Here is a 24,135-nt window from a genome sequence, read left to right on the forward strand (position 1 = left end):
AGGCAGAGAAGGCCATATAATTTGCGAAGCTCAGTGCAAAATGAAAATGTGGGGTCCCTTGTTCAAAAATTATTAAGAATTTTAAGACCACAGTGCAGCACCAAACCACACACAGGACACTTCTAAATCTGAGATCCTGTAGAATGGGACAGGTCGCACATGCATGAAGTTGGACCTGAAGAGAAGAAACCACAATCTCATGGCTAGCTCCATACCTGCTCACTCTAACGTGAAGAACCCTAGGCAAAATGCCCTCCAAATCTAAAAAAACTCCCAGTCAGATTCCTATTCAGGGGGAAAAGTCTATCAAAAAAATATGGTATTTATACAGTAGCAGATTAAACCCGTATCAGCTCTCCAGGCCTTCTTTGTTAAAAGAGAAGGAGCAAAATAAACAAACAAAAAATTCTATTCGAGGGTAACAGAGATAATTCAAGAAACAGGAAATACCTTTTTAAAAAAACCCTCTAGTACTCAGAGAGATTTGAAAGATAATAAATATATCCATTAAAAAAAGAGAGAGAACCATATTCTATGAGAAAGGAACAGAAAAAGAGATGTCATTCCTTAAGAAGATAATTAATAAAATATTCTATGAAAGGAAGGAAAAATAAAATTGAGAAAATCTCCCAAAACATAGAACAAGAAAAGAGAAAGAGACAGGAAATGAAGAAAAGGATAAAAGACATAGAGTGACAATCTGGGATCTCTAACATTTAACTAACGAGAGTCTAGGAAAGAGAGAACAGAAAAATGGAGAGAACAAAACTACCTAAAAAATAATAGAAGAGAATTTCCCTGCACTGAATAAAGACACAAATTTTCTGAAAGAAAGGGGCCACTGAGTAAAGAGCTAAGTGAATGAAACAGCTTATATCTCCACACATTCCTGTGACATTTCAGAATATTAAGGATTAAAAAATAGATCCTAAAACCTGGATGCCAGAAGATAACAGAGGAATGCAATGCAAATTATCAGAGAAAAAGTTATTCAACCTAGAATTATATAACCATTGATATATAAACTATCAATCAAACATGAGGACAGAAAAAGATATTTTAAGATATGCAAGGACTTAAATAGGAGGAAGTTTTTGAGGCAGTTTAGCAAAACTAACCAGTGAAGCAATAAAAATGTGCAGAATCCAGGAAACAGTTCCCAATCCTAGAGAGCAGAGAAGGAAAAGTCCCAGGTTAACAGTTGTGCAGCAATTCTAGCATTTCTGGAGAGCAACTGGTACGAATTAGAGACAAAGGCCTCTAGCTGTCAGAAGACAGATAAAGAACTAATAGAGCAAAGGGTATGGAAGCTAATACCTTTATCTTACATAGAAGAGAATTAAGATACAGACTAAAGTAGAAGGAACAAATCTTATATAAAAGGAGCTATCTTATATAAAGAAACAATAGACAGAAGAAATAAAACACAATGTAACAACCAATGGAAGAAAAAAGGGGAATGTGAAGCCAGCACCCGAGGGTTACTGTAAATATTCATTAAGAACATGGTTACCCTTCAACTTTGTTCCCAACACAGACACAGAGGAAAAGAATTTAATCTAGTTAATTTGCTATTTTCTTATTTAACCTGAGGGCTGACTCAAGGGTCGCAAGGATTTATGAGGTTTTGCAGAAGAACAAGAATGCCTTTAAGGAAGTGACACCAACAGATAACAAGGCCCCAGCTGCCACTGAAGTCTGGTTGCCCAAGGGCTTATCAGGAGTGAAAGGAACACAGACTTCCCCTTTGTTTCTCTGGAACTCTACCTCCTAAGCCCCTTGATTCTGTAAAAAAAAAAAAAACCCTCTGCTTTCTTCTTTTGTTAAGTCAGATTTGAGAAAACCTACCCTTCCGCCTGCTGGTTTTGGCCAATTGGAATAAACCTTTCTCCACCTCCAAGCACCTGTCTCAGTGATTGGTTTATTGCACCAACCACAGGCAAAAGTAGTCTCTACTTTTTTATTAAGATAACCAACAGAAGAAATAAAAACATATGGTAAAAATGGTAGCCTGGGAGAGTGGGATTAGGGGTGGGGAAAGGGCAAGGAGAGAGGCTATTTTCCTCTTCTGGACTACTTGACTTATTACCATGTAGACATATCAACTGGAGTAAAAGTAAATTAAAACAAAACTTTTATTTTCAGCTCTATGAAATAAACACTAGCAAATTAATCCAGAGTTTGAATGATGTGTCTTCTTTCACAATGCTGGTTAATTGGATGAATCAAGCCTAGACTCTAAATCTCAAATTTTTCAATACAGTGCTGCATCTTCAGAAAAAAATTCTTAAGGAGATAATTATTTTAAGTTAGATATTATCAATTTCTGTCCAAATCATGTATCTTCATTTATTATTGGATATATATTTGTTTCTCACTTAAAGAAAGCATAATATGCTTTAAATTATTTATAGAAATATAAAATGCATATTAAAAATATTAGTGGCACCAGTATTTAATAGGGAAAGAGACTATGGCCCTAAGCATAAAGAATCCACAAAGCATACTAAGTTACCACATCAATAAAACACTACAGCCCCAAGCTAACAATTAAGCCAAGGGAAAAACTGTTTAAAGGAAACAACCTAAAAAGAAATACCTTAAAAGGGAACTAGGTAGATGGGGAAGCAGACACGGAATTTAAAGATCAAATAATATTTAGGACACGTCTCTGTCTTGAAAGTAGTTTCTACTATAATATTTTTAACTTTATTATTTAACATATACTCATTTATTTCTTGAGTTAATAAAAAGTAAACAATTTTTCCTCAACAACATGATTTGAAAAGCTATGGTATATTTAGTGCTGTGCTGGTAAATGCTTAACAACAATTCTCTGGGAAAAAAGCTTTGATTTGTAAGATTTATTGATGATTTCCATGGTCTAACGACTCCTAGGGCTACCAATGTGATGTCACTGAATGTACAGGTGGGGAGAGATGTGCACAAAAGCCTCTCACAATACAGATTCCACAATATGAGTTTGAAGCCATTTTTTTCTCAGTAGGAAGGCATCTCTAATGTTAGAGTAAAAAATGTTGGAAGGAATGATTCTATTATTAAATGTTCTCTTTATGAACAGCTTTTCAGGCATCTATTCTATAAAGTGACATATACTTATAACCAAATAATGATTTTCTAAAAAATACCCAGTCGTATTAACATGAAATTAGAGAACCATATGCCAAAGATTAACTCATTATTCCTAAAAATCAGGTCTATTTACTGCTCGTCACACCACTTCTATTAATACAGAAAATCAAAAGTTACGCATATTTGAAAGCAAAAGGAAAATACATCTTTCTGGGAAGAAAACAGTTTTGATATTTACAATTCAGAGAGAAACCAGAGTAGTCTATTTAACACCTCTAGAGCAGTAGCAAACCTAAGCAAAGAAGATTACATTACGGTTAAAGATAAAACAATAGAGAACTCCTAGAAAGGAAGAAACATGAGCAAACTCATCACTCAAGATCTTCTGTTTACTTCTACTGTAAAAGATGACCATTAGTTAGCATAAACATTTGGATAAATTGGGTACCTTTTACAAATAAACACATGAAGAAATTAAAAACTCGTTATCATTACATATATCCCATAGCAGTTATAAATCAATAAAATATCTTTATTGAAACAAACACATGATTAGCATTTATGAAGGAAGGAAATGTTAACTGTTCCTTCCAGAATCAGACCAGTGCTGAGTCTTCAGGTGGTACATTCACAGTAAACGTTACTGACTTTCATTTGGTAGTCATGAAGGATAACTAAATATGTTCAAGTTGCTCAATAATTTATTCTAATTATATACATGTAATGGTGAATGTTTAATGCTTTTTAAAATTCTTCTGGTTTTAAATTTTCTAGCTAATATAAAATTTTATTAAAAGAAACAGAAAGGTTGCTTAAGTGTCATAAATGCAGAGAAAAAGATGATTTGTAGTATACAAGTCAAAATGTTAACAGTGGTTCTCCTTTGACAAGATAACAGGTAATTTTTATTTCCTTCTATACTTAGCTATATTTTCTAATTGTAAAAAAAATTATTAGAAACAAAATAGGTCACTTATACATTTGAAATACCAAAAATTGCTGATTCCAAGAATACTAATTTGGGAATAAAAGAATATTTATTTCACATACTCATCAGACTTCACTTGCATTAACTAGCATCTGACCATTAGCCATTATAAGCAACACACTCAAGTTATAATAATTATTCGAATAAATATGCTTTAGAGTGAATATCTTTCACAATTAATAAAGAAAACTTTTAATAGTTGTATAATGCAAAAGTATAGAACTCAAAGCTAAATAATAGTGAGCTAAAAATGTAGGTATAAATACAACAAGAAAAAAGTTAAAAGACAGTAAAATGAAACTAATACTATAAAGGGCCTTAAAACACTAACAGAGGAAAAAGGAGGAGAAAAGATGAAACTAACATTTATTAATAGTAACTACCTTATGCCAAGCACCCTGCTAGGCAACTTTTTTACACACTATTTTAATTTATCCTACGACAGTCCTATGGGAAAAATGGATTATGCCCATTTTTCAGAAAGTAAGAGGCTCAGTGACATTAAGCAACTTGTCAGGATTCCACAGCCAGTAAATTACTAATCTGAGCTTCTAAATGTAAGCTCCATGTAGAGATAAAAAAGGTGATAGTGAGGTTGGAAAGAACAAAAGTGATGTCCAGTCATAGAGTACTGCCAGCCAAAAACCCAACAGTTTTCTTGGACTTTAAATAAATGGCTAAAATATTAGACCAAAGAAAAATTAAAACAAAATTTAGAATTTTTAGAAAATTTGTTTTATTATCTGCTTCTGTATTTGTTTCTTATTTTTTGTTGTTATTTTGTCCAACTCTAGAATCCATCCTGTAGTCTCCTCACTTCAGCACCATGGCCCTCAAGAACAATAAAAGATCAAAGGGTTTAGCTCTAATTGAGTCATAAAAGTGCAAGTTCCCTTGAGGCAAATACTACATTTAGCAGGGCAGCTTAACATTTTGGGTGATGGGGAAATATCTGTCATTATTACAAATACTGCCTACGTAACTTAATGTTAATTCCTATGGCCAGTAGACAGCCTGACTTCTCTGCTAGAGCACAGGGAAATGCAGATGATAGGCAATTTAATATGGAAAAAAGGGAGCTCCTTATTTTTCCATCCCCTGCACAGGCTTGCACTGGCTGACTCTTAAGAGAATCAGGTGAAGGAAGTAATATACCAATTCTCTCACTCATCCAACCCTAGAGATAAGAGGTATTTAAAGTTGACATTACTGGTGGTCCTCCAAAACCTACAGCTTTCTCCTGCTACCACAGTGTAGTAGAAAAGTGAAAATGGCAATGCTCTTTCCCTGGGCTCCCTCAAAATCATGATTATCCATCAACTGCTATTGTTCTCATACCCTTTGAGCAGAGAACAAAATTCTATTGGGTGGATTATAACTTTTCTGGAACCAATGGAACTTTTACTGGACAATGTGGTCAGCAACTGTACATGATGACTATCTTTGATTGAGAAAATATTCTTTTGCAACAATGGTAGGGACTCACGAAAACTATGCAATAAAGCTAAGAGTAAAGCTTTTAAACTAAAAGTGTTCTCTCTTAGGTACTTTTTAGGGTTGTGGGGTGAGAGAGTTACCTATATCCCAGAGAATCTACTTCTGCGTCCAATAATCTACACTACTTGCCAATACTTGCACTGTTTGAAAGAGTGGCCCTTGGTTTCCCAGCTCCCATTGACTAGAACTCAGCACTGTTCCTGAACGCTGCCAAAACCAAGGATACAGAACAGGGCCAAAAATAGCCCCACTACATAACTCCTCATGTCTATAAGTGGGATAGCTAGTTCCGCTTAAGCTGACTGACTTGGGACTGAATGTGATAAATATCTTCTGAAGCTTCTTTGAGGGCTGAAGGAGTCTAGAACTGGCCTCTCTCTCTATTTGGGTCCAAGGGTAACCTGAAACTAAGGACTCCTTTTCAGTTTAAAACATTTAAATAAAAATGGTAGCTTATACAATGTCATATACTGCTTAGAAAAACAATACATTTAATAACATTGCCTCTGTTATTTTGAAAGAAAACAATCTAGGTGAATATTTTATACAATTTCAAGGTTTCAGAGAATTAAGACACTAAACCATAATATAATCATCAACTCTAACTAAAATTAACCAAAGTCAATAATTTAATACTTTTGCTTGGGAATTATGCTTTTAGTTCATCCCTTGAATAAGAATATACTGTGGTTAGGACCATTTTCTCTTTCTTAGTTGTGAAATATAATTTTCTTTATTTGGTCATACCCTATATTTATTGCTGAATTTGTTTGTTTGCATTGCATAAAAATTTATTTCCTTTGTAGAAAAACCATGTTAGATGACAAAAAATCCAAAATAGCACATGAAGACTCATCTAAAACTATATAAAATCATCATGATAGATCACCTGAGTGATCTAGTTAGGCCAGGAGTCTGTCACTCCCAATGACACCAGAGTATGTCCTATAAGAAAGCAGGATTTCCCTCCAGGTGTTGGTCTCCAGAGGTGAGGCATTTCCCCTAAACATTTCTAACATATTACCTCTCTTAATCCTACCCAAGTTATGCACAAAATTCCTACCATCACCTTGTGCCAACCCATGAAGCAGATATTGCAACATAAAAACATAATGTGTGTGTATTTGTGTGCATGTGCATGCATGGACATGTGTTTATCCCTGAGGACTGCTTCTGGCTGGAAGCATGGAGATTTATACTGACAAGGTAAATTCAAATTAATTAAACAATTATTTAATGCATACTATATGAGGAGCACTTTTTAAGAAATTAGTTGATATAAAATTAAATCTATATACAGGTTCTCTTTTGAACTCAAGGGCAGCAGTTAGGAATATAATATCAACCCTAGCTAAGCTTCCAGAAGTTCTCTGGCACAGATTCACTATTAAAATCTCCTTAAGAAATTCTGCTATTCATTTTTTAGTAACACCTTCCTTCAACTATTCTAACTGGCTCCTTCATGGGGAAAGAGTAAAGAGAAGGACACTGTTTTGGTTTTTTTTTTAAACAAGGGAGACAACTGGGGGCAGCTGGGAAGGCTCCAATTAAATACATTATATTTTGTGTTCAGCTTTATCTTGAGATAAAAAGGTCAATAAAATTTCTTCCTATTTGTTCAAAAATGACTCCATTCACATTTTAACAGCAGTTCTATTGTTTCTGAATATATCTAATGAGAGCATGTTCATCCCCCCATAATCTCTTTGGTCTTTGCATTCCTCATTTGAAGAATCCAATGTTTCAGCCTATTCACACCCAAATGTCCCTGCCATATCTTTTCTTTCCCTTAATATCTCATCAATAGATAAGATGTATATGACTATATATCAGAATAGAACAATGCCCCTTTTTACTTTTAATCTCTAGCCTAAAAATATTCAATAATTTCTTGGCCTTTTATAACTGGAAAAGCCATCGATTATACTGACTTTTATGAAAACTACTCCTATTAGAGTTTGTTTCTATTCAGGTCTACAGTGTCAATTTCAGAGTTTTGTTCTGGTTTTGGTGGGAAGAGAGTTGTAGTTATTTTGGTTAAAAAGTAAAATAAACGAAAACTTCAAACAACTGGCTAAGTTAAGATTCTTCAAAAATTGATTTATAACAATGGGAAAAAAATTGAAGCTGGGAAGTTGGTTTAAACAAGTAAACCTCAAACCAAAATGGAATTTTAAAAGATACTTTAGTAAGCAAAACTATAATACAATTTTTTGAAATTTTTTATACTTACAGGCAAATGAGTAAACACTTGAAAGATGCTTCTCAAAAAATTAATAAGATCCATTAAGTAACCACTAGCTCTTCCATCTGGCTCAGACATTGTCCAGTCATAATCAGCAAGCTGGACAAATTCATCAATTTTTTGATTAAGTTTGGTATAGATTTCTCCTTCTGCTGCATGTCGTGCATCCTGACAGGGGACAAAATAACAACAAAAAATAAGAAACAAATACAGAAGCAGATAATAAAACAAATTTTCTAAAAATTCTAAATTTTGTTTTAATTTTTCTTTGGTCTAATATTTTAGCCATTTATTTAAAGTCCAAGAAAACTGTTGGGTTTTTGGCTGGCAGTACTCTATGACTGGACATCACTTTTGTTCTTTCCAACCTCACTATCACCTTTTTTATCTCTACATGGGAGGATAATTTATGAGTTATTAACTCTGAATTGTTCTCACAGCTCTAAGAAAACCCTTAGGAGAAACAGAAGTGGAAACAGAAATTGTCAAGAACTCAGAAGACCACCTCCATCTACTGACTCACTGAGGGAAATTAAACTGGACTACCACAGAAGAAATGGAACAGTTGCTGCAGTTTTGAGTTGAAGAAGCAAAAAAAAAGTTAACTTCTCAGAAGAGAAGAAAAGAAATGAAGGAAGTAATGCAAAAACAGTGGAGTAAGAATCTCCAAAACTCTTTCCTCCATAAAAGCAACAAGAAAAATTAGCAAAAATTGTCAAAACTCAACTTTTCCAGAACTCTGTAAATTAAGTGAAAACTTACAGCAATCCAGAGGCATTTAGTCATGAAAAACAGTTGAATCTTGGTAAGAAAACAAGCTTTGTGGCATTTTAATGTGCTCTATTTCCATTCTCCCCCCTCCTTCTGCTCCACAGCAACCTTCAAAATCAACATCCCACAACTGTGGTGAAAACTGGAGGCCTATCAGCCATCAAAGGGGGCAGAATGGGATTGGAGCTCCTTCAAAGCCACATTCCCAGAGAATGATCATTATTTGACCTATCTGATGGTTCCCTGGATGACCTCATTTGCAGGGATGTATTTATATGACCTAAATTAGGGTTTGTCCAGTGCAAAAAGCCTTTTCCCTGGTTGAAAACAATTAGAGGCAACTGTTTAACATCACAGATGCCTTAGGTGGCAGATAATAGGGCACACAATAGGCTAACCATAAAGCTTAAAAGGAAAAACTGTGGAATGAGATGTCCATAAATTGCTTTGAAAAGCTTTGACATATTCCTGGAAATCTAGAAGGCTATACACATGTGCAGGGCTGTGTACATCCTCAGGAAGGACCTGAGAAGGCTCTAAGCTCTCGCTTATGACTGACCTTCAAGCTCTGTACAAGCAGGAAATGAAGGTTAAAGCACAGCTGTCACATGCCTGAGTGTTGAAAGCCTGCCCCAATACACACACAGAGAGTCTCTCAGCAAAGACGGGGGGATTTATTGGTTCCAGGCTTTTTAGGAAATCTGTGTCTAATCATTAGCTGGCCACTAAACTAACTAAGCAGAGACTTTAGTAGCCACACATAACAAAGAACACAGACTTTAGAGAATTAATTCAGAAAAGTTACAAAACAACCAACCAGCCAACCACCAGGAAAAAACAACAAACCTTGGTGAGAGATGAGAATCTGATTTCCAGAGTTGCCAGATTATATTATTTTAAATACCCAGTTTTCAAAAAAATTTACAAGTTGCACAAAGAAATAAGAAAGTAGGACCCATACATAGGGAAAAAAAGCACTCAAGAGAAATTGTCCCCAAGGAAGTCCCGACATTGGACTTACAAGACAAAGACTTTAAATAAGCTATTTAAAATATGTCCAAGGAACTAAAGTAAACCATGTCTAATGAACTAAAGGAAAATATGAGAACAATGCCTCACAAAATAGAAAATATAAAGAGACAGAATTTTTTTTTTTAAAAAAAGAAGAAGCAAATAGAAATTCTGCAGTTGGAAAGTACAATAAATGAAATGAACAAATCACTACAGGGGATCAACAAAAAAAACTACAGGGATTTGAGCAGGCAGAAGACACAGAAGATCTGATCAACAATATAAACCAACTAGATCTAAGAGACATCTATAGAACACCCAACTCAACAACAGCAATCTATGCATTATTCTCAAGTGATCATGGAATGCTATCCAGAATAGAACATATGTTAGGCCATATAATAAGCCTTAAAAGGACTGAAATCATACAAAGTATGTTCTCTCACCACAATGGAATGAAATCAGAAATTAAGAACAGAAGGACATTTGAAAAATACACAAATATGTAGAAATTAAACAAGAGACTCAAATAAGTAACCAGTGAGTCAAAGAGGAAATCAAGATCGAAATCAGCAAATACTTTGAGATAAGTGAAGAAGAAAGCACCACAATACCAAAATTTGCAATGAGAGCAGTGCTTAGAGAGAAATTTACAGCTATACATGCCTATATTATAAAAGAGGGAAGATCTCAAACCAATAACCTAAACTTCCACCTTAAGAAACTAAAAAAAGAAGAAATGATAGTTGTGGGTTCTCACTCTCTCAGACAGCAGCACTCTAAAAGAAGGGCATGAGAAATGTTGGGGGACTGAACACTCAGCATTGTGGCCTTTGGAACCAAGGCAAAAGATCTCCACACCTATGCTTTTCTTTTAAAGGATCACATAAACTTGCCACACACCACTGATTAAGAAGAGACCTAAGTATCACTTACCATTATTAGTCATATATTATATCTGAATACAAGTTAACCTAACATATCACTTGTATCATGCCTATGAATAAAATCACTATAAAGACACTGAGATGAGTAAGACAGCTCCCACCCTCAAGGATCTCACAATCCAGGAAGAGATACAACATTACAAAACATGACTAGTGCTATATTAGAGGTTTAACAAAACATCTTCAGTAAACAAAGGAGGAAACAATTACTACAGTGTTCCCCCCCGCAATCCATAGTTTCACCTTCCACTGTTTCAGTTACTCATGGTCAATCACAGTCTGAAAATATTAAATGGAAAATTCCAGAAATAATTCATAAGTTTTAAATTGCACACCATTCTGAGTGGCATGATGAAATCTCACACCATCCTGCTCAAGATATGAATCATCCTTTTGTCCAGCACACCCACACTGTATAGGCTACCTTCCCGTTAGTCACCTAGTAGCCATCTTGGCTATCAGATCAACTGTCTTGGTATCAGGTTTGGAATAGGGTTCCATACCATTCAAGGTTTTAGGCATTCACTCAGGGTCTTGGAAGGTATCCCCCTCGGATAAGAATAAACCACTGTACATTTTTTTGGTAAAAAGCTTTGTAGAGGGATGTCATTTGAGTTGTAACTTTAAAAAATATAATCAGGAACACTTACTTTGGTATTTTAGTTTGTGTGTCTTAAGAAATTTTCAAAAGAAGAACAATGTAAGAAAAAATAAACATGAACAATCAAAATGTATCATTTTCACATTTCAATGATTCTTTGGCTCCCTCTTCAATTTTCACAACGTCAAACTACTCCCTGCCACAATGGGCTGAAGAAAACCAACTACTGGCAAACACCTTTCCATTTGCATGCCTGCCTTCACAGTAGGATTGGAACAGGAATTCCAAGAAATATTTTTCTTCTCTCCACACTCAGAGGTCTAACACAAATTTGACGCAGACAATAAAAACTTTCAACGGTATCTCTCCTCAACTACAGAAGAAAGTAAACACTACTTTAGATAACACCGGAATTTAAGATAAGGTAATGTTATCACTGAAATTTTAATGAAGCATGAAATATGGCAGTAGCAAAATGAATTCTGACTCAAAATAAAGTTCCTTATAGCAACTTGAGCTATTAGTGTCACTCTATTAAAATTTCTAATGCAATGCAAATCTCCACAGAAAAATCTTAAGATTGAGAAGCTTAACAGTATTTATTAATAACACTATATCAACCACTATAAATTTGGCACTCTGAGTAACGTAGGTACAAAACATCCTCTAAACTGTAAGCCCCATTAAGACAGTTTTGTGTCTGTTTTTGTTCACTAATGTATCCCCAGCATAGAACAGTGCTCGCAACAGAGTAGGCAGTAGATGAGTACTTGTTAAAAAAATTAGAAACATCACTCCTGTCTTGAAGTTTATAATCTAGTTGGGACAGAAAAGTACGACAAATAAAATAATCACAGAATGAATAAATATTAACAAATAATAATAATTAGTACATATTAGTAATTAGCATATATTAATAATAATTAATATTGACTACATGTACAGTAAAAGTGTAGTGAAAAAGTAGAGATCGTGTTGGTTTGAAAGAGGGGTTGTCACTTGCTGTCACTTGCTGTTGTAAAGGAATTACTCCCCAAATCTTAGTGGCTTAAAATAACAAGCATTTTCTCACGCTCACAGGTTCTCTGGGTTAGGAATGCACACAGGGAGCAATGGGGATGCCTTTGCTCACTATATTTGGGACCTCCGCTGGGACGACTTGAAGGCTGGGCATGAGACTCAACAGCGGAGATCAGAATAACCTACAGGTTTCTTCCCTCTCTTGTGTGGCATCTGGGATGGGCAGCCTCTCCATGCGGCTTGGCTTCCTCATAGCATGGTGGCTACAGAGTACCTGGACATCTTACACGGCAGCTCAGGCATCCAAACACGTGTTTCATGCTCGGAATAAGGTGGAAACAACAGTGCCTTTTATGTCCCAGCCTCCAAAGTCTCACAGCATTATTTTCACTGTACTCTTCTGGTTAAAGCAGTCACAAGCCTGCCCAGATTCAAGGGGAGGGGACCCAGAGCCCCATTTCTCAATGAGAGAGGTGTCAAAAAATCTGTGGCCATTTTAACAATCCCACCATCCTGCTAATAATAAATAATGGAGAAATGGCCTATAAAGAATAAGTGCCACAGGGTTGAGAAAATGGGAAGGGGTTTGATTTCCACTATTTTACTTATCTTTATATCCTGAGCAAATTACTTAACTTTTGTAAATCCTAGTTTTCTCATTTATGAAAACAGAATCATCATCACTATCTCAGAGGGCTGTTTAGAACATTAGATATGCTTCTGTAATTAAAGTATCTAACAGTACCTGGCACCCAGTTAGGTGCTCAAAAAATGTTAGTTTCCTTAAACCTACTAGTGTGGGGTATCTAATAATGCTCAATAAATGTTTATTAAGTGAATTGTATGAGGACAATTAGTATATTAGAATCCCAAGCCATCCAAATTGCCCAAGCTGGCTTAACTTACTGTAGTTATTTGCACGTGAGGGAGAAAAACATTGGGTATTAAACATTCACAGAATGATTTTTTCCAAGATGAAACAGTACTGAAATGGAAAAGGGGGTCATGTTTAATGTGCATTAGTCATAACAGTAATATATATCTCTCTTTAACCTCCCTAACAGCATTAGGGGCAGGTACCCAAGCTGGTAAATGCTTATGGCCTACAGAACTACACCATAACACACCCTACTAATATCACTTATATACCAATTTCTCAAAGCAATATAAAAATGTTTATTTACCACATTGCATTTTGCCCTAGTGTTCATCATCAGACCCCTCTATTTCATGTCTCACCACCTTTACTGAATCTAAGGAAATTAATATGGATTACTACAGAATTGAAGCTGGACTGCAATTCCAGAAGGAAGCTGGATAAGGGAAGCCTAAAGCTCAGAACTGTATAATGATCCCATAATACTCAACCCACTTCCTTTCTATCACCAGGCAAAGACAATTCGGAGTGTGACTGCTCCTATCCTCTATTACATTCCTTATCTGCACTCAGACTGCTCTATATGATTTCTCTTGCTTTTCTGAGCTGCCTCTAGTGTAGGCAGGAAGGGAAAGAGATGCCTAACAAAATTTTAAAAACCAGTATCAAGAGACTCCTCTCTTCCAAACTCACAGTGCTAAAGTACTTGGTGAAATTTTAGATTTGTTAAAAAATGGCTATTCTTTTAAGATCCTAATATAAATTCACCTTTAAAATCAACATTACATTTCTTAATTCTTTTTACTATATAGAATTTTATTAAAATAAAATAAAGATGTTATTTCACATTTTCCTGGATTTTTTTTTATTTTTTTATTTTTTTTTTAAAGATTTTATTTTTTTCCTTTTTCTCCCCAAAGCCCCCCAGTACATAGTTGTATATTCTTCGTTGTGGATCCTTCTAGTTGTGGCATGTGGGACGCTGCCTCAGCGTGGTCTGATGAGCAGTGCCATGTCCGCGCCCAGGATTCGAACCAACGAAACACTGGGCCGCCTGCAGCGGAGCGCGGGAACTTAACCACTCGGCCACGGGGCCAGCCCCTTTCCTGGATTTTTTTAAAGCACTATGGAACACTTAAAACATTAACCAAAAGTTGCAATGGGGAGAGGGACCAAATATCTAGAAATTTTGAAGTCATGAGTGAAAACAAACACTGTATTTATCTAAGGAGAGAAAAATAATAAAAATGACGATGATAAAATCATTCACATTATAGTCAAATGAAGTCATTATAATTATATGCTTTCTGGATAAAGTGATTCAAAAACCACTAATTTTCTGAAAAAGAGTTAAGCAAAAATAAAGGAAAAAACAAAAATTTATTACTTTTTTTGTTACTATCGAGAACTTTGCTAATTAATCTACTTTTCTGAGGTGATACCAAGAACAGGTTCCACTTTTCCTATAAGCCATCCAGGTTAAGAGAGCTTTTCTCAACATGTTAAAGTGAAATTTTGAGGAGAGGGTATTTTATATTTTTTAAAGTTTATTAATGTTTTCCACAGGCTATAATAGCAAAACAAAGGAAGTCGGTGGCTGTGCTGTGTGAAAGAAAAACTTCAGACAGCAGTTCTAGGCAGGAACAAAGTCAATAATCTAAAGGACTTGGCTAATGACTAAGGAGCCTGCTTATTCTATAATCCACAGTAACATAATCATGAGAAAACAGACGCACAACGGCACGAACTGACTCACTACAGTTTATTTTTTTTAAAATAGGAGCAAGGAAAGAAAGATACAAAAATTTTTCATTGTAACTTACCCTGTAATTATACACAGGGATACACTGAATTATTTGGTAAGACATTTTTTTAAAAAGGTTACCGATTGTAATTTAGAGACTGTTAAGAAAATTAGTGTGGCCTTCTGGAGAGTTCTACTACTGCAGTTGAAACCAAAATACTCTCAATCCTATGACCTCACCAGAAAGTCAGGGACATATCAACTAACCTCTAAATTAAATTTTAAAAGATTCAGCTTATAAACAAAGCTATAATTCCTTTGCTTGTTGAAGAAACAGTGCCCTCTGGAGGCAGAAATGTATCTAGCATATTTGAGAACTATTTCTTATTTCAATATATAAGCATTAAATGATAGCATACTATCAGTGGTTTGCAAGCACAGGTGTGCAACAGAGGAACTTTTTCTAAACATATACAGACACAAACTCCACCCTAGACCTCCTGCACCATAAGCATGTGTGCTTCAAATAAAAGTTAAGTAATAATAGCTAAAAATTTTAGTAAACATCTATGATTTACTATCATCCATTCCGCCTTCTTGGAACAGTGCCCAAATATATTATGGAAAATCACTCTGCCCCAATTCACAGCTCTATTTGGTCTGGATGGGACTGAAAGTATACCTAGCTGTAAGGATGGATTCTGATGAGTTTAAGTCAAGTAGTAATTACGCCGCTCTTACCCACAGAGTTCCACAGCAGTCAGTGAAGGGACACGCTCTCTCTTCCTTTAGATGACGGGGCACGAGGATATGAAGTTTGGAACTGCGACCTGGCAGCCATTTTGCTCCGGAAGAAGAGAGTCTACAGCTGCTGGGCTATCTATGTGCAGTCTGAAGATTAAGCCAAAACTGCACAAAGCAGAGTTGAAAGATGGAAGGAATCTGGGTCTTTGGTGACATCTCCTGAGCAGCTGGCTTCAGCCTCACATGAAAACTGCCCTATTTTTGGACTTCACAGTCATACTGGTTAATAGTTTCCCTTTACTATTTAAGACAGTTTGAGTTGGGTTTTCTGTCAATTGTGTTAATAGACCTGGTTAATGTAAGTACCTTATTTGAAACATTTTATTGAACATTCTAGGAGAAAAAAAGGTTACATTTAATATTACTCACTTGGAGCAAGGGGAACACTTCTATGACATTTTTCTGAGCCTTAAAAATCTAAGCAGGAGATGAAGTTGGAACTGTAAAAACAATGTTATCCTCCCTGGCTAATTGCTTCCTGCTCTAATTCAAGAAATGATGCTCCAATAATCTATGATCCTGATCTGGAAATTTCTAAATGTTGGTAGCATATAGCATCCAACTCATTAGCCAATGTCCCTAATGACACTACAGACAGAGGGGAAAAAAGTAGATAAGACCAAACTTTGAAAACTATAATTAGTTATGATGGGGGAAGGGGTGTGATAGGAGCAGTTAAAAAGAAATATACCAGGGCCAGCCCCGTGGTGAAGTGGTTAAGTTCACACAGTCCACTTCAGCAGTCCTGGGCTCACAAGTTCAGATCCTGGGCATGGACCTGCACACTGCTCATCGAGCCATGCTGTGGCAGTATCCCACATACAAAATAGAGGAAGACGAGCACAGATGTTAGCTGAGCAACAATCTTCCTCAAGCAAAAAGAGGAAAGCTGGCAATGGATCCTAGCTCAGGGCCAATCTTCCTCACCAAAAAGAAAACAGAAATATATCTAAGATAACTCTAGATTTTCCAGGAAAGGAGGAAAGAAAAATGATGGTACCATCATAAAAAATTACACACACAGAGAGAAGAGCCAATTTAAGAAATTATGGGTTTTTAATTTAGATATTTTAGCTGTCAGTGTAACAATCAAGGTAAGTTGTTCTGTTCTATTTGATACCTAAAATCAATCAAAAAATTAAAAAATGACTTGCTTGCTGATGCTTCAAATTAATTTAGTGCAATGGCTACTTTTCAACAGGTTTTTTCATTATACCATATTACTGTGATTTTTAAAAAAAAAGTCGTAGGTTTTAGGATTTGTATTGTATCTTATACACGTGCAAATCATATTTTACCACTTCATCAGTAACACTCTGGATTAAACAAAGCTCAAGATCTGCTCCACAATGTACTAAGAAGTCAAATGTAAAAAGCCAAGGAAAGCTTATATTAATTAGAAGACCTGAAGTTTTTATAAAGTTCTACAAATCTCATTAAAGGATTTTTCTTTATAAAGAACACAGTCAAGACGGAGTATAAATCAGGGATGCATAATCTCATAGTTCTGAAGCCAGCATGTCACAAACAGTATACTAAATGTTCCCTTAGAGATACAGGTTACTGTAGGAGTCATACTTAACTATAGCAAAACAATTTTCATGGGGCAAATTCAAAGCACTTCTTCGTCTAACTAGAGTTAGATAATGCAAGCTGAAGTACCACACAGAAAGCTATGGCCTAGATGAGAGAGAAAGAAGCTGAAGACAGAAATGTAAGGAACTTGACACCAACTGCTTTTACAAAGAATTATATTTTTTCCCAGAATAAACATTCAAAACACATGTAAACCATACGATTTTTAAACAAAATATACATACTTATTAATACAGAATGAATAAATATGATTTTATCTTCCTTCTTCTGGGTCTTTGCATTTGAGGTTCAGGATCTCTGAACTTTCTGATCTGGAGCTTTCTAGCTTCTGTGAATGGGTTTATACTAGTTCCTCCCTTTCCTCATCTCTGCCAATTGCAATCCTACCCATGCTCCAAATGGGTGCAAATACCCAAATGCCTTCAGGGTCCAGGCAGGTAACATGAATGAGTATGGCAGGCAGGATGATTACAGAGCATGAGTCTCTTCTAAAGGAATTCAAATGCAAAAAGCTACAAAACCAAATCAAACATGTCTAGAGGATCAAATTTATCTATTTATTAACTATAGTTATTTGTTTGTAGTTACCTGCCCTTTTAGATTAAAAAATTCTAGTAGTTAAGAACCATTCCATATCTTCTCCTCAGCAACTAGCACAGCACAATAGAGATATATTTTTGCTCAATAAACATCATTTAACATATCCTCTAGGCCCAAACTATCAGTTTAGATGAAAACTTTCAAGCAATTATTGCTTTGTTCACAGGAACGTCTTTTGGGACACAATCAAAGCCTTAGATAGGACAAAATATTTCATTTCTTGCTCCTTATCAAAGTAGCCTGTCCTAGAAAAATCTAAATCCATCACAGAGTCATTTGCTAGCTACCCCACTTCTAGCGATACACAAGAAAGGGCAATATAGGTTCTGAGCTGGAATCAGAGTCTAGAATGACTCAAAATCCAGCTTCTGGATTATCTGGGATTGTTCTAGGTCATCATAAATTGAATAATTTTCTAATTCTCAAATTACCTCCTTTTACTTTTTTAAAAGGTGGGCACTACATTTTTACCTTTCCAGTTTTCAGGGGCTTTTGTACCTTGAAAGTGTTAAAGAATGGCTTGGGGCTTTGTAGTAGCATCTGCCCCTTCTTAGTCCAGGTTGTTTGTCACCAGGTTTGCAAATCATCTGATATAAATAGCTTTTTAAAGTACTCCATTTCCTTCCCTATCCTATTTCTGCTTTCCACCACCTTTATAAGAGGCACTTGCTATAATTATCTGATTACTGATGAGAAATTACAAAAAAGCAGAAAGCCAAGCACTTTAATGTACTAATGGGGTTCAGGTAGTTTATAAATTTTTTTGAACTTCCTCTTTTGCTTATAGAACTGAAAAATACTTCTGTTTTTTGTTAGCTTTTGCGTTTTTGGCAAAGTAGCATCCCCATTATTTTTCTATATAATTGACATTTATTCTATTCAATAAATATTTAAGCTTTTGCTTTTTGCTTTTTTCTGATCCACCTTTCAGGATTTTATGTCATTCAATTGTATTAAATCAGCTGCAAACATAAAACTGCTTTATGTAGCCTTCTCTAATGGAGGAAGGTAAGAAGAGGAGAAGCTGGTGGTAATGAGTGACAAAAGAAATCTTACATCTATTGCCTTTAAAAAAGGACAACAAGGGGCCAGCCCCATGGCATAGTGATTAAGTTTGGCACGCTCCACTTCAGCAGCCCGGATTCGTAGGTTTGGATCCTGGGCACGGACCTACACCACTCATCAGCCATGCTGTGGCGGCGACCCACATATAAAGTAGAGGAACACTGGCACAGATGTTAGCTCAGAGCTAATCTTCCTCAAGCAAAAAGAAATAGAAAGACTGGCAACAGATGTTAGCTCAGGGCTAATCTTCCTCAGCAAAAAAAAGACAAGTTGCACAAACAAAACAAATTGTACAAAGGAACACTGTACCAATAATACAAAAGACTAGGGGACTGGCCCCATGGCCAAGTGGTTAAGTTCGCATACCCTGCTTCAGCTGCCCAGGGTTTCGCTGGTTTGGATCCTCGGCAAGGAGGTGGCACTGCTCATCAGGCCACATTGAGGTGGCATCTCACATGCCACAACTAGAAGGACCCACAACTAAAAATACACAATTATGTTCCGGGGGGGATTTTGGGAGGAAAAAAAAACAGCAGGAAAAAAAAAGAAGATTGGCAACAGTTGTCAGCTCAGGTGCCAATCTTAAAATAATAATAATAATAATACAAAAGATTCTACACAAAGCATATAGGTAATCAGAAGCTGAAATGCAATTAATCAGTCACAAAGTAATATTCCAAGTGTTCTGGCAAAGCAATAAGAAAGGAAATTTATATATGTAATAAAACAATTATAATTTAAAAGAGAAATTTAAAAACTTACTAATATCTTACTGGTTTTAAATATATGATTATACTAGTTTATGAATTTATATCTTTACTACTAAAAATTAAATAAATTTTATTTTACTTCTACAGTAAACACCTCAGTTATTCAGAGGTCACATATGTAGTCAATAACCAGAAATGAAGCAAAAAAGTCTCGGAGCAGCCAAAAGAGAGCACCAATAAATAAGCTGTAGTAAATTCTATAAAGAAATACTATACTGAATTGAAAATAAACAACTATTCCTACATGAAAGAACACAGATGAAATATCACAAATCATGTTGAGTGAAAGAAGTTAGATACACAAAAAGATGCACTCAGTATGATTTCTTATAAATTGAGCTCAAAAACAGATAAAACTAACCAGTGCTGTTAAAATCAGTACATATTGAGAGGGAGGAGAGATAAGGACTGGGAGGAAGGATAAGTGAAGCTTCTTACAATGCCACTAATGCTTTATTTCTTGACCTTGTAATTACATGAGTGAGTTCATTTTTTTTCCAATTTAAATATAATTTATTTTTTAGAACAGTTTTAGCTTCACAGCAAAAATGAGGGAAAGGTATAGAGATATCCCATATACTCCCTCCCCCACATTCATGCAGTCTCTCTCATTCACAAAATGCCCCATCAGAGTGGTACATTTGCTATAATGGATGAACCTATATTGATGCATCATTATCATCCAAAGTCCATAGTTTGCATTAGGGGTCACTCCTGGTGTTGTACATCCTATAGGTTTGGACAAATGTATAAAGACATGTATCCACCTTATACTATCATACAGAGTAGTTTCATTGCCCTAAAAATCCTGTGCTCTGTCTACTCATCCTTTCTATCTCTTCCAACCTGTGGCAACCACTGATCTTTTTACTATCTCCATACTTTTGCCTTTTCCAGGATATCACATAGTTGGAATCACACAATACATAGCCATTTCAGATTGGCTTCTTTCACTTAGTAATACAGCATTTAAAGTTCCTCTATGTCTTTTCACCGCTTGATGGCACATTGGTTTTTAGTGCTGAATAATCTTCCATTGTCTGGATGTATCACAGTTTATTTATCCATTAACCTACTGAAGGACATCTTGATTGCTTCCAAGTTTTGGCAATTAGGAACACAGCTAGCATAAACATTTGTATGTGAGTTTTTGTGTGGACATAAGTCTTCAACTCATTTGGGTAAATAACAAGGAGTGTAACTGCTAGATTGCATGGTAAGAGTATGGTCAGTTTTATAAGAAATTGTCAAACTGTCTTCCAAAGTGGCTGTACCATTTCACATTCCCACTAGCAATGGATGAGAGCTCCTGTTGCTCCACATTCTCACCAGCATTTAGTGGTGTTAGTGTTTTGGATTTGGGCCATCCTAATAGGTATGATGTGAAGCATCTTTTCACATGTATATTTGCCATTTGTATATCTTCTTTCGTGTGGTGTCTGTTCAGGTTCTTTTGTTCATTTTCTAACTGAGTTGTTCATTTTCTTACTGCTGGATTTTAAGAGTTCTTTGTGGGTATATTTTGAATAACAGTGCTTTATCTGATATGTCTTTTGCAAATATTTCCTCCCAGTCTGTAGCTTGTCTTCTCATTCTCTTAAGGATGTCTTTCACACAACATAAGTTTTTAATTTTAATAAAGTCCAGTTGATCAGTTATTTCTTTTATGGATTGTGCCTTTAGTGTTGTATCTCAAAAATTAACACCTGCCAACATTTTCTCCAATGTTAACTTCTAGGAGTTTTATAGTTTTGCATTTTACACTTAGGTCCATGATCCGTTTCAAGTTAATTTTTGTGAACGGTGTAAGGTCTTTATCTGTATTCATCTCTTTGTATGCAGATGTCCAGTTGTTCTAGCACCACTTGTTGGAAAGACTTTCTTTAGGGCCGGCCTGGTGGCGCAGCAGTTAAGTTCACACATTCCGCTTCTCAGCAGCCCAGGGTTCGCCGGTTCAGATCCCGGGTGCGGACATGGCACGGCTTGGCACACCATGCTGTGGTAGGCGTCCCACATATAGAGTACAGGAAGATGGGCACAGATGTTAGCTCAGGGCCAGGCTTCTTCAGCAAAAAAAGAGGAGGACTGGCAGTAATTAGCTCAGGGCTAATCTTCCTCAAAGAAAAAAGAAAAAGAAAAGACTTTCTTTGCTCCATTGTACTACCTTTGCTCGTTTTCAAAGATCAGTTGAATATATTTATGTGGGTCTATTTCTGGGCTTTCTATTCTGTTCCATCGATCTATGTGTCTATTTTTTGACCAAAACCACACTGCCTTTATAATAAGTCTTAAAGTTGGGTAGCGTTAGTTCTCCTCCTTTGTTCTTCTCCTTCAATATTGTGTTGGCTATTCTGGCACTTTTGTCTCTTCATATAAACTTTAGAATCAGTTTGTCGATATCCACAAAATAATTTGCTGAGATTTTGATGAGGAAGGCCTTGAATCTAAAGAACAAGTTGGGAAGAACTGACATCTTGACAATATTGAGTCTTCCTATCCATGAATATGAAAAATCTTCCATTTATTTAGTTCTTCTTCAATTTTTTGATCAAAGTTTTGTAGTCTTCCTCATATAGATCACATACATATTTGCTTAGGTTTATACCTAAGGATTTTAATTTTGATGGCACTAATGTAAATGGTATTGTGTTTTTAATTTCAAATTCCACTTTGCTGCAGTTGCTATGGACATAGTGAGAAGGCAGTCATCTGCAAGCCAGGAAGAAAGTCCTCACCAGAACCCAATCATGCTGGCACCCTGATCTTGGATTTCCAGCCTCTATAACTGATAGAGAAATATTAATAGATATTAATAGATAAAATTAATTTCTCTTGTTCAAGCCACTCAATCTGTGGTATTTTGTTATGGAAGCCCAAGCTGACTCATACAGATACTGGTATTGAGAGTGAGGTGCTGCCGTAACAAATACCTAAAAGTGTGGAAGCAGCTCTGGACCTGAATAATGGGTAGAGGCTGAAGGAGTTTTCAGGTGAATGCCAGAAATATGGATGTATTAAGGGCAATTCTGGTGAAATCTCAGACGGAAATGAAGAACATGTTGTTGGAACCTGGAGGAAAAGAGATCCTTGTTACAAAGTGGCAAAGAACCTGCCTGAGTTATGTTCATGCTCTAGTGTTTTGTGCCAGATAGAACCTGCGAGCAATGAAATTGGATACTTAGCTGAGGAGATTTCTAGGCAAAGTGTTGAAGGAGCAGCTTAGTTCCTACTGACTGCTTATCGTAAAATGAGAGAAGAGAGAAATGAACTGGATAAGGAATTGTTAAGCAAAAAGGAATCAGAACTTAAAAATTCAGAAAATCCTCAATTTGTCCATGTTGCGAAAAATGAGAAAGTGTGTTGGGATGTAAAAGCTTAGAGTTAATGCTGAAACAAATTAAGACTTTGGGGGCTCTTGGGATGAAATGAGTGTATTTTGAATGTAAGGACACGAATTTTGGGGGCCAGGGCAGAATGTTATGAACTGAATTGTGTCCCTCCAAAAATTCATGTTGAAGCCCTAACTCCCAATGTGATGGTATCTGGAGATGGGGACTTGGGAAGATAATTAGGTTTAGATGAGGTTATAAGGGTAGGGACCCTCATGATGGGATTAGTGACCTTATAAGAAGAGAAAGAGACACCAGAGCTCTCTCCCTTTGCCATATGAGGACACAGTGAGAAAGTAGCCATCTGTGAGCCAGGAAGAGAGTCCTCACCAGAACCCTACCATGCTGGTACCCTGATCTCAGACTTCCAGGTTCAAGTACTGTGAGAAAACAAATTTTTGTTGTTGAAGCCACTCAGTATACGGTATCTTTTTATGGCAGCCCAAGTTGATTAATGCACTGGTAAATAGGAAAGCTGTTGACTTTTGTACAGTAACCATGTATCTTGAAACCTTGCTACAGTGGTTAATCAGTTCCAGGAGTTTGGGGTTTTTTTTTTATTCATTTGAATTTTCTACATAGACAATCACGTCATCTGCAAACAAGGATGGTTTTATTTCTCTCTTCCTAATCAGTATATCTTTTATTTCCTTTTCTTGTCTTATTGCATTAGCTATGACTTCCAGTATGATGTTGAAAAGGAATGGTGAGAGGGGACATCCTTGCCTTGTTCTTGATCTTACTGAGAAAGCTTCAAGGTTCTCACCATTAAGTATGATGTTAGCTGTAGGTTTTTTGTAGACATCCTTTATCAAGTTGAGGACGTTCCCCTCTATTCATAGCTTACTGAGAGTTTTCATCAAGAATGGGTGTTGAATTTTGTCAAATGTTTTTTCTGCATCTATTGAAATGATCATGTGATTTTTATTCTTTAGCTTCTTCTTGTGACGGATTATATTAACTAATTTTTGAATGATGAACCAGCCTTGCATACCTGGGAGAAATCCCACTTAGTCATGATGTAGAATTCCTTTTATAAATTGTTGGATTCAATTTGATAATATTTTGTTGAGGATTTTTGCATCTACGTTCACGACAGACATTGTATAATTTTCTT

At 36.0% G+C, this 24,135-nt stretch overlaps 1 protein-coding gene across 11 annotated transcripts in view; it reads right to left on the reverse strand.

The window, feature by feature from the left end:
• EXOC6 (exocyst complex component 6) overlaps positions 1 to 24,135 on the reverse strand; it is a 200,034-nt gene that overhangs the window by 57,966 nt on the left and 117,933 nt on the right. For all 11 annotated transcript variants that reach the window (XM_044754055.2, XM_044754047.2, XM_044754067.2 and 8 more), the window contains one exon: positions 7,812 to 7,991. In XM_044754055.2, coding sequence (XP_044609990.1) covers positions 7,812 to 7,991 — 180 coding nt within the window. The remainder of the gene's footprint in view (positions 1 to 7,811; positions 7,992 to 24,135) is intronic.

The sequence above is a fragment of the Equus asinus genome, chromosome 2, assembly GCF_041296235.1.
Source record: "Equus asinus isolate D_3611 breed Donkey chromosome 2, EquAss-T2T_v2, whole genome shotgun sequence".
In the NCBI taxonomy this organism is placed as follows: domain Eukaryota; kingdom Metazoa; phylum Chordata; class Mammalia; order Perissodactyla; family Equidae; genus Equus; species Equus asinus.